Below are 12,500 nucleotides of genomic sequence, written 5' to 3'. Positions count from 1 at the left end.
TTCACAGGACAGTTTCAAATTGACCGGAGAGCTCTTGGGTACTACAAGTCCATCGAAGAACACGTACTGTTCACTGTAAGCTGCGTATACGACCTCGGTTGCCTCGAAGAATATCACGTCTGGGGTCCACACTGCCAAATTAGATGAAAGTGTTTCATTCTGGACAGATCAAAATTGATTATTGTAACCGGTGATAAAATTTACAAAATTTTAAGAGAATATGAGATAAGTTGCCAATCATACAAGACCGCGAGCCGAGGAATAACTTGGATTTCACTTCTAATATTGTCAGAAAATTATCAAGGCCTATACCACCCAACTAAACTAATTATAAGGGTAAGAATTAAGACACTGAAACGAAGCCAACCAGCTTGGTAACACAATGGGGTTTAGTCCCAGGATGCGCTCGTAGATCAAAAAAAGACATGGTCCAGAGTACTTGGATCGCGGACAGGGGGTCGAATACTTGTAGACCGAAGTTCAGATATGTGTCATACCAAACGAAATTGAGCATCATGCGCCAATGAAGAGACTTTGGCCATACTGGAGCAGATAGGTATTGTTGAGAAAAAACAACCAAAAGTAAATTGTGTATAAGATAAGCTCGACAAAAAGTTATATTTTTCAACACATACTTGGCTAGAGAGATACTTCTTGAAGAACAAGAAAGAACAAGAGAAAAAGATAACTGATGCACAAGGACGAGAGCTAAGACCAGTCAGTTTAACGGTTAGCACAGTAGGCTTGCAAGTAAGAGATGTTGTTTGGAACCCAGTGCTGGCCTAGTTTCACAGTACTTGCCCCAGTTTAAACCATCTAACAGTAATATAGCCCGAAGATCCCAATAATTGAAAAATGCATGCACGAATTACGATTTAAAAAGTTGAAAAAGTTGAAACTCGACAATGGTCTATAATCATATCCCGCTACAATTCTGTCAAGACATTCAAATCGGAGAGATCTTCTCAATTAAAAATAATTCTACCGTTATAAAGGATTGTAAGTTATATAACGAAGCGATATATAAAGTTTGATGTTATTCAATAATGATGAACTAGAAATTTACTATTTTAATATTTGCTATTCATTTTTTTAACACAGGGGAATTTTAAAACAAGTATAAGAATAGTGAACATAACAGATTCTCTTATTAGGTAGCCGAGACAGGAAAAATGCTTGCTAGGTTTGTAAAAAAAATGATAAAACAAGTAAAAATTTTGGCCTAAATTTCAAGTTTACTCGAAGACAATGATCATGAAGTAATATTTCAACAAGAGAGCAACTAAGTAAAAAAGTGTGAGAATTGTTTAGTTTTTACTGTTATTTAAACCAAGTCGGTGACTTAAAACCCTTTTGCTCGAGATCAATGTTTTCTTGAAACAAATTTAAAATGAGAACAAATTGTCATCGGTCGTTGAGTTTTAGAAAGCTTCAACAAAAATTGAGTTTTAAATATTTTGATTATGAAATTTCACTACTATAAAATTTTTAATCCATAACACAAAAAAATGATTTTTTCGCTTAAGGATTCCGGTACTGCAAGTAAATAGGCTGATAAAGTTATCATTTTTTCTTTATAAAATTGAGAAAAAATGTCAGTAGACTTTAAGCAACTGATGATTTTGAATTCATCGCTGGTGCAATCAATCCAGATCTTTCAAATTATGAATCTAACCAATGAAGGGCTTAAAAAATCCTAAAATCTGAGTTGTTTTTCTAAATGAGTTGAGCAATTCAAAAAATTTTTAGCAACAAAAATTTGTTTGTTATTTAATTTCTAGTCTAGCAACCGCCAAATTCAGAGGCCTTATATTTAAATGATCTGAAAACTAAATTTTTTAAAATTAGAGCATAATTTTTTTTGAAATTTTTCCATAAAACAAACCAGAGCAATTCACATGTAACAAAAACAAAAATTGATATATTAAAATGTTCTAAAAACTAAATTGAATTTTATGAATTATTCGCACTCTTCGCAACAGATCAAAAATTGAATTTTTGAAGTTGGTTCATTATCCAATTAAACTGTTCGATTTTCTGTAAATGAGTACATATTTGTTTTAACCATCTTCTCGAAACTTTGAAGCCCACTCCTAAAAACATGCAGCCTGAAGATTTTGATACATGTTTTTTTTTATAAACTTTCAGGTTTTTGTGAAAAAAATTATGCCAAGTCTTGTTGCAATTCTTTTGAAAACTTTTTTTTAGAACCTTTTCTTGGAATTTAAAACTTATGGGTGCTCCAAAAATTGGCACCGAAGTAATGAAAGACAAAAAACAACCTTACAGAATCCTTGCTAAAATGGAAACTTTTGGGGATAAACAACTCACATCCAAATCGTGCCCAAATAAAAACTATATTCAGACTCTACCAGAAATTTCACAACAGCAAAAAAAAACACGAAATACGTAAATGAGGAGGAGGTTTCAAAAAATGTTATAGGTTAGTTTTGTCAATAGATGACAATTTTGCAGATATTAGAAAATTTTTTAGAGCAAATGTTTGTTCTAAGGATTGTTTTTCGTGTGACTTCTATAACCCAATTTTGTTAATTCTGCAAACATCAACAAGTTTATGAGCAAAGAAGATAAATAAAAATTTTCATAAACTGCATTTAACCCTTCTTACTTAGAAACCAGACCAAAGAGCATAAATGGCTCCATCCAAGAGCCGTTAAAATTTCTAGCATGTTCTACCTACCCTATATAAGAACCATTAATGGTCTATCGAAAGACTTTCAAGGTATAATTTTCCCTCAAGGCATTGCACTTAGGCAGTTGTCTGATATTATTGTTTTCACGAGCAAAAAATAGTAAACTAGAGTATATAGTAAACTACGGTCTTTTTTGTTTGTGCCGCCTCGTCAGTACATTATGAACCCCTCCCCCGTTATAGAGGTGAGTTTTGGGGTGAAAATAATATGTTACGCGGCGGGCACAAACGGAAAAGATCCTAAATTACAACCAACAAATCTTCAAGTAAAGAAATGCAAGCTACAAGAAACGGAGTAGTTAATGAAACTTTTACCGTTCGCGGAGCAAGAAAACTTCAATTTTAAAGGCTCCATCACTGACTTAGATACTTTATCAATTAAACCAGGTTTTCATGTCCAAGATTGGTAAGAAGACAAGCATGTACTACGTGTAATTTCAACAAAATATTTATGGCGTTGAACCCCAGAATTTGAATTTCAAATTGTGGTCAAAAATGCTATGAAAAAATGTTAGAAGATTTTTAAAATAAATATCCAGTTACGAAGAGTTAAGAAGAGTCAGGAAATCTTCTGCGCTCAACATTATATTAAATCTCGCCAAAGTTTTCAGGAAGTTTAAGTCTTTATTAGATGTGAAAGCAAGATGGGAGCAATCTTATTTTTTAAATAAAATGGGGTGTTTTTGTACTTTGCCATGTTTGTGAAACACTTTCCTGTGTCTTCAGGAAGCGAAAAGCCATAAATGCCGTTATCTGATGGATCCCACGCAATGTTGGGAAGGCGGTACGAAATGAAAGTCCATATTTTGAGATTTATCGTCCCTTCTTTCTCGTCAACTCCCAGCAGTTGGTATATATCCAAATAGAGATAAACTATAACGGGAGGTGTTTCGTTTCCCCGCTAGAAAACTTTAATCTTAATGTTGATTTTAATACTGCTGCAGTAATGGTTTCTACCATTTAATCCATGAACCCCCAGTGTCGGACACAAGTAGGTCTGGCACCCCCTTAGGCGTGACGCGAGTCAGTCCCATCATTGCTGTTGCCCGCTTCATCCTGAGGTAAATCAGTAATACTAGAAACTACCACTAGAAAAATAAACACTCCAATTGCAATTTCCTATTTATTTATTGAAACGACGAATAATGAACATCAAAAAGTAGTTGTTAATTGACACGTTTAGAAGTTCAGGTGATATTTTTGTCCGTTCTCCTATTTATTAAAATCAAACTGATAGTTAATTTAACTATGACTGTTTTAAAGAACAGTTTTGGTGCTCCTGCTGCATCAATGGACACAAAAAACTAATTTTAACAAACATAGTTGGCAGATTGCCGAGAATAGCTGCAAACTTGCCGAGTTGGCAGATTGCCGAGTGAAAATTTGTGCTTACAAATCCCTAATTCTACCCTTGATTACTTTTGCTTCAAGCACTTGGCACCCATCGCGTGGAAGTATGAGACTAATGGAATGCTTTCAAAAACGTGCGTTGAAGTGGATAACGGGCTATAGGAATGCGTTGTACTTTAAAAACATCACTATTATCCCTAAGATTACTTCCGCTTCCTATGTTTTTGCAACTCAGTGATTTACTTCTATTGTCTAAACTGTACCATGATAAAGAAAACGCACTTCCATTGATAGAAACCTATGAACACCAATATGGTAGAGTTAAAAGCAGATTATTCAAAATTCCAAAACTGAGAACCAAGAAATTCAGAGAGAACTTTTACTTTCGAACTGCAAGGTTGCCAACAATCTGCCTGAAGAGATTGTTGGCAACTTTTTCCAGCCTTTGGGACTCAAAAGACGTATTCTGTCATTCATGTGGGACCGTCTGATGTTGAACTTCAACGAAAGAGTAGTGTGTACATGGACCATTTTCTGTGATTGCTCCGATTGCAGAAAATAGTGGAATCAAGACCAAAACTTCTATGGGAGCAACCCCCTCGACCTGATGCCGAAAAGTCACAACAACAATAACAACAAACTAGATTTGCGTGCTGTGTAGTAAAGATAAAAGTATATGACAAACACAGAAACAAAAATGAGATCTTTTCCGTTTGCCCCACCCCCTCAGCTTAGTGGGTGCATATTATTTGCACCCCTAGACGCACGTGCCATATTTTTGCATAATGATATACAATGTAATGGCACGTGTTGAGTAACTAAGGGCCCATAACATACTGGGGACACAAACGGCAAAGATCCCAAAAATTATTTGATAAAGTCATCGATGCATCTTAAGAAACTACGAACAAAAGCTTTCGGCGATAAATTGATATCTTTTGCTTAATTTAAATCCAAAAGGCCTTTTTTGGATAGTATTAAGAATTTCAAACGTCAAATTGTTGCAGTTGCCTAAAACATCTATGATGAATTTTTAACTGAGTAAAAGGCATCAGTCAGGACTTTTGACAGAAAAAGTGAAAACTCATGTCACTCCCACAATTTCTGTTAGTGAGAGGAAGAAGTTGTCAAAAATTTAACTTTTCAGCTTTCCTGTGAAAAAAATGTAAAACAAAAACATGGCCAAAAGACTCCGGAATCAAAGCACACAATGACCGCAACTGCGTGATAGAAACTACCTATATAAATTATTTATTTAGCATCGTAATTGAATTAAAAAAACACAGAGGTAGAGTAATTAAAGCGAAGAATAGGAAAAACAAAAAAAAAAATTTTGTAGAATTTTGCCTCAAGTGTTACTCCTATTTTCACACGTAGTTTTTCATTTAAACACAGTACCAAGAAACAGTGGAGAAAAATGTGACAAAACATTTGACGAAAGATTTAAAGATTGCTAAATATGCCTCAACACAAGGCAAATTGACTAAATGACATCTTAGGATCCAATATTTGCTTCAGATGGCCAGATACGCAAGCACTTCCAAACGGACATTTACCGGTCAAAATAAGCTTAAAAAAATATAATTGGAAATAATTGCAGTTGAAGCTTACAATTTCTTCGTAAATGACGCACGCTTAGCAAAAACTTTTCACACCTGCTTGTCCCGTTCTCTCAGAAAAAAAAACATCAACAAAACAAGCAGCTCTCTCTTTTCCCCTCTTTTGATTTTTGTTCAGCACCTTGACTTACAAACTTCACGTGCGGTATTGCTTTTATATCCCGTCTCAGTGACACCTAACCAATTAACAAAACAAGAAAAAAGATCGCCATAGTTAGTCTTCGAGTCAGAGCGAGTCGCGAAAAGGCTCAGAAGACATTCATAGCAAATATATAGCTCAAATACATAGCAAAATTCATAGCTCGAATACATAGCCAGATAAATCCGCAATTACAACAAAAATTGGGAAAAAACCTGAATATCCTTAACCTGAATTGCAGACCAATTGATTTTACTAGCAACAAAGTGGAAAAATACCCATTTGACAAAAAACCTAATAAAAATAGAGAAAAAATATAAAAACAATGAAAACATTTTAAAAAATTTACTTATACGGACTGTAAAAATTCAAAAGTATCACTTTTCAATTTAATTTTACACATTCATATCACTGACAGGGTCTTTTGAGCTGAAAATATTATATCAAGCTAATGGACTGTATTGCAATTCAAAGCCTAATGACTTTACTTGTTTATTTCGGCTATAAACTCGAAGTCATCGACAAAATGCGTAAATTTATCTTATAAAAAATGGAGAACAAATTCAGTTCAAATTCCTTGGATTTCAGAACAACCATACGCACCTCAGAAAATTTTTGCTGAGTCTAATTTTTTCGCACCTATATAGAAGAGTGTAGAAAGTTGTGTTTACGCTGTTATTCAGGGCTAAAGTACAAATCAAAGCTTTCATAATGAGCTTTCAAAAGAAACAGTTTAAAATGCTTCTTCACATGTTACAAATTTCTTTTGTGGACCACTTTACAGCCAGTGTGAGCTCCTTTTGTTTTAAATTCTAATAAGATGACAAGTTAAGCGTCTGTAGATTTGTGCCTTTGCTTTTAAGTGAATAAGGAGAAATCCTAATAAAGAAATCCAGACAGTCACACATTTTGTTAATCGGCAAATTGCCCCCCGCTGACGAGCTTTCTTGCTACTTTTAGTGCGAAGCTCTCATATTCAAACGGCAAATTTTCTTCTCAAACTTTTTTTTAGAATTTTGTAGGTTTTCCCTTGTGACTCAATTTATTGCTACTGGCGTTAATCTAATAATTTGAAATTACGTTTTGTTCGGCTATGTTCCCTAGTGATGAGCGGATTCAAATCTTGCAAGAATCTTGCAAGATGATTCAAAACTTGCAAGATTCTTGCAAGAATCTTGCAAGATATCAATCAAGGCCAAAAAATCAATCTGGATACAAGTGTTTTAGGAAACATCTTTGAAGCAAGTTTTTGTTTACTGAAAAGGTTACGAAGCCTAATTCAATGAAAAAAAATTAGCCAGGATTCAAAATCTTGCAAGAATCTTGCAAGAATCTTGCAAGATTTTGAATTCCGGAAAAAAATTCTATGTGTTTTTGATAGCTAAAACTACCTGAAAACCAAATATGAGGACTGATATCAGAATTCTTGATCAGCAAAACTGAAAATAAATGACTTTGTTCGTCAACGCCTTTTGAATGTGAAATCTTGCATGAATCTTGCAAGATTCTTGCAAGATTTTGAATTCAAAAACAACTTTCCGACAAATAAATAGAAACAATTCGAGGCAATAAAATCCGTCTTTTTAAAGTTCAATTTATCTAATAAAAAAGAAAAATATTTCAATCTTTTTCTCATCTTTCATTAAAACAAATTATTTTTAGAGAAACAAACAGTTGGGAGCTTTGTTACTGATCCTGTCCGTAATTTAGCATGTTTTTGTTGTATAAAAATTCCGATTAATTTGAAGTCTAAGTATCTTCCTAAGGAAATTTAAATTAACCCAAGATGCCTTCAGTTGATAGCTATTGGTGTTAATGTCCTTGAACTGTTTTCATTTAAAAAAAAAATCGGTGTGTTTTTGAAATTTCATCTTTTGTTCTTCTTTCATTCAATTTATAGTTCAATCTTCATCTAAGAAAATCAACCTTGACTTTCTGGTAAATCAAACATTAACTCTGTTTTTGATCTTAGGTTAGGTAGTGCTTCTTTTTGGGACAAAGAGAAAGGAGTGATATTTTATTATTAGTGATATTTTGCAATGTACCACAACAAACTAATTTTTAAAACGGAATGAAAAAGGAGGAAGGATGAACCACAAAAATCATACTGGAAAATTTCGAAAAAGTCTTGTTTTTCAACTTGACTTGAGATAATTTTCCGACACTCTGTTCGCTATTTTGCATTTATATTGATTTATTTTATCTGGATTAGTCGTTTTGTTTGTTTCGGAGAACTGTGTAAGTGCGGTTTTTTTGCCGTACTAAATCAGTACTCCTATAGCTTATTTCAGTAACTCCGCCACTGCCGGTCCCCAGCCCGGAATGAAAAAGGAGGAGGGATTAACCACAAAAATTATACTGGAAAATCTCGAAAAAGTCAGGTTTTAACTTGACTTCAGAAGATTTTCCGACATTTGATTAACTATTTCAGCTCAACCAACAGTAAAAAAAGCAGCCAGTTAACCAGGACAAAAAGGTAAATGTAAATTCAAAATCTTGCAAGATTCTTGCAAGATGGATTCAAAATCTTGCAAGATTCTTGCAAGATGGATTTAAAATCTTAAAAGAATCTTGCAAGATGGATTCAATTCTTGCAAGAATCTTGCAAGCAAAATGGAAGAACTATGCATTCCCTTGCAAGATTTCTTGCAAGATTCTTTCAAGATTTTAAATTTATCGATCACCAGGGTTTCGTTGAACTTGTAATTGTATTAACATCTTACAACAGAATTAAATGGTTTTCAACTACTGGCAGTTATCTTTTCCATCTGTAAAAGTTAGAGGGAATTCCAAATCTTTACAATAGGATATATGTTGGGTTACCAATGCGTATTAACTCAAAGTCCAATATTCGTAAGACCACTAGCTTCTGAAATCAATTGTTAGAAGGTGTTTTCATTACTTAAATTTTTTTTTTTAAAAAAAGTGAAATTTGACTATTTCAATATCAAATTTGAAATTTTTCTGCGTTAAAATTTCGGATGTTTACCGAGCTCTGCTGACGGTCAATATAAAATTGCAACTTGAAAGTCCTTCTTACATAACATTAGCAGTTTCAACTAATGAGAGGGGGAGTTAAAGTGAATCCAGCCGTGAAAGTTTCCTTTTCTAACGGAAATGGGAGGGGAATACGCCACATGATTTTAATGACGCGATGTAACTGAGAAATCTGCCCAAATGACTAAAGTTAGCTAAGATCAAAAACCAATTAACGAATTCTGTTTACATCAGTGAAAAAAACAAATGCAGTTAGGATGAGTTCAACAATTCTTAAAAATTTTTGTGCGAATAAAACAGTACCAGACAAAACAGTCCCATGTTGCAAAATACTCCCGGAAGAAGCAGTCGCAGAAAAAAATTACAACAAAGCAGAAAATATAGTCCCAGACAAAATAGTCACAAATAAAACCGAAACTGTAAATATATTCTACAAACGATCAGCAAACCTAATTTTTGAGTTAAGCATCTGAAGGCAGTTTATTTAATTGATGTGAATTAGGTCTAAACCAAAAACTTAGTCCAAAATATATGATTTGGCAAAAACTATGTTAAAATCAGCTTAACATTTTTTCAATAAATGGAATCATTGGAGTGAATAAAGAAGTTTCTTAATTGGTTTGTCTGCTTTCTTGGGACTATTTATCTGGTACAGTTTTGTCCGGGACTGTTTGTCTGTTCACCACAAAGTGTTATATCGGATGAAGTATAGATGCTTTTAAGTAGGATCTAATCAAGACAAATAGCCCTGAACCAATGATCAAAGACCTCTTTTCAACCCCTTCCGTGGAAACTGGTATAGTCTTATTCCGCCCGTACCTAACTCCATGTACGTTTCAGTACTGGGCCAGTATAAATGCAATTCGTCATCATTACTGAATCATAGACTGACTCATGTCACTTTTTTGACTTGCCAGACAAGCGTTCATCCTGATTTCACAATGGCCAGACTTGCGTCAATTCTGATTTTTTATTTGCCAGACTGAGGCAAATTCAGATTTTAAAATGGCAAGATTTGCGCCAATTCTGATTTTTTAATTGCCAGACGGTAACCAATTTTGATTTTCTACTTGCCAGACTGGCACCAATTCTGATTTTTTTTACTCAAAATTTCGCCAAAAATAGCCGTAAAAAATGTCAAACAAGCAGAAAAAACGTCAAAGATAGCCGGGGAAACGTCAACAAAAGCCGTAAAAAACGCCAAAAATAGCCGGAAAAAACGCCAAAAATAGCCGAAAAAACCGTCAAAAGTAGCCGGGAAACGTCAAAAAGAGCCGGAAAAACGTCAAAAATATTCCGGGAACGTCAAAAATAGCCGAAAACGTCAAAATTAGCTGAAATAAAAACGTCAAAATTAGCCAAAGAAACGGCAAAATTAGCCCAAAAAAAAGTCAAAAATAGCCGGAAGAAACAGCAAAAATATCCGGGGAAACGTCAAAAATAGCCATTGGCTCATTTTAGATACCAGTCACCCTGTGCTCGTTCGTAAAATTATGACCATAGACTATGAATTAACTAATTGATGGCAAGAGCGGCTCTTTTACAAGCTGGTACCCAGGTATAGAACACATTTCACCAAGAATTTCGCTCTGACTATCTTCGGGTTGAGACATTACAACTATCTTAAATGTAAATTTTAAGAAGTTCCGGCCAAAAACGGGCTGAAACGGCTACGGAACAACCGTTTCAGAACACCTGAAATACACTCAATTGGTCCCGATTTGGGCAGACAGACCTCCCCGGGGTGCTAACTTACTGTTTGGTATGCTCCTGGCATCATTTCAAAGAGCCCCGGAAAAAGTGATCAAAAATAAATGCGAAAATCGTGGAACGTTATAAAATTTTCTGGAATTCAAAATTTTCACTTGACTTTTTTGAAAATAATTTACACTTGGGAATCAATTGCCAAGTGTAATTCAAGTCTGACATGAATAATACACTTGATTATATAATGATTCGGTGCTGATTTAAGGGTTTTAAGCTACGTTTCATGTTAATTATGCAATTTTGCACTCCGGACGTCTACTGATCTATGTCTGCCATTTACATACTAACTAAAAAGTCTCCATACACGTGTAAGCACTGTCCACTCTCAAAATGTTTTAAGATGCGAAAGTGGAAACCAGCTTCAAAAATGAGTGAATTTACACATAGATTTATTACTGGTTAGCCGTTGTAATGAGAAGCAATAACAGAAAATGCCGCATTCGTTTTTTCATATATGCTAAATAACAGAAAAAAGTTGTTCAGTTGGGAAAACGAAACAGATCCCTGTATTGTTACGCATTGCAGAAGACGGAGTTTTAGTTGTCATGTTTTTCAATTTGGAGTTTATAAATGCATCTTCGTCCACGCTGTTGTCATAACAAGTGATAACTTGCGTCATAACAAAAATTACAATTAATCGAAACAATAATACAGGTTCATTCATTTTCGTTCAGAGTTCGAAAAATTAAGGTTAGATAATTCACCGAGCTTCAGGAAAAATTTGTCGATAATTTTTGAAATCCAAAATCTGGTATGCTAAAAATTTGCGGTAAAAACGCAGATGATAATTCTATAATTGCTATGAAAAAATGGATTGATAAATAACTAATAAAAATCACCTGCGGTTTTAATTAACTCATACATGTCATAAATTTGAGATGGGTTTAAAAACGAAGAAGTTTTTTTGTATTTCTAAAACATCCCGGACAACAATCGATCATTTATGGTCAACAGCTCTTATTTTCGATAACTTTGAGCACAATTTATAATGTTTGACTTTGAACGCGCGTGACGACAGAACAGAAATCAGGAAAAAAGTCATCCGAAATCATTAGAAACTATTTACAAAAGACACGTCTTACGTTATTAAAGAATAAACAAAAGCGAAGTAAAATTGCTTCAATCTATAAACGAAAACCTTTTTCTCTGTTAACTCAAAGTAAAAGACTTAAACTGATTGTAATCAAACACATTAGCCCATATCGAATTCACCCCAGCCACTGCGTGGCATTGTTTTCCATTCTGTAGGCAAACAATCGAAGTAAACAAGATAAAAATTCCCACAATGCGTCCGTCCATTTGTGGCGTTTGGTTGTCTCGGTGGGAAAAATAAATCCGGGCTTTAAAAAAAGGAAAACACAGGCTTGATACGCAGAATAAAAGCTCGTTTCAATAAATTGTGATGGTGGTACAATTGTAATAATCAAATTAAATTTCAAGGTTAAATGATGGCCGTCGAAGTACGGTTAGATGCATATAGAACTAACTTTCCACTGATCCAACGAAGGGATTCAAAATGAAATCGAATGTTGCCATTTTAGATACCAGAATTCAGTTTTTCTGGCTTCTACAGTGGCGGATTCTTTCATTTTTTGATTTAAAAAAACTTTTTCCCAATATTGTGTGTTTTAAATTGGTCACAAATATGTAAGATATCCGTAGCTTTTAGCGTTCATAGAAAATCATAGCAAAGTTTTATTTAAGAAAAATCTTGAGCTTCATAAAATTCGAGCTGTAACGTCATATTTACAATGATATAGAATTTTCTGCCCTATTTAATTTCGGCTAGCAATGTCTTTCCAATCAGTTTTATAAGGAACGATTACCTTTCATCGATCTATTTGCAATTCCCACTTTGTATTCGGGAAGCATCTTTGAAGCATTCATTGAACCAATATAGTGTTTGAATTCGCCA

The 12,500-nt window shown here is 34.2% G+C and overlaps 1 protein-coding gene across 1 annotated transcript in view; it reads right to left on the bottom strand.

The window, feature by feature from the left end:
* LOC142355204 (acetylcholine receptor subunit alpha-type unc-38-like) overlaps positions 1-12,454 on the bottom strand; it is a 13,964-nt gene extending 1,510 nt beyond the window's left edge. Inside the window, exons 1-2 of the mRNA XM_075407437.1 lie at positions 12,412-12,454; positions 1-131 (exon numbers count right to left, since the gene is read on the bottom strand). The exon at positions 1-131 is cut by the window's left edge and continues 33 nt beyond it. Of these exons, the coding sequence (XP_075263552.1) occupies positions 1-131; positions 12,412-12,418 (138 nt within the window). The 5' untranslated portion in view covers positions 12,419-12,454. The remainder of the gene's footprint in view (positions 132-12,411) is intronic.
* Between the last annotated feature and the right edge of the window lie 46 nt (positions 12,455-12,500).

Source organism: Convolutriloba macropyga, unplaced genomic scaffold (assembly GCF_964194025.1).
Source record: "Convolutriloba macropyga unplaced genomic scaffold, txConMacr16.3 SCAFFOLD_5956, whole genome shotgun sequence".
In the NCBI taxonomy this organism is placed as follows: domain Eukaryota; kingdom Metazoa; phylum Xenacoelomorpha; order Acoela; family Convolutidae; genus Convolutriloba; species Convolutriloba macropyga.
Note: the sequence above shows the minus strand (reverse complement) of the source record. Positions and strands in the feature narration are given on the sequence as shown.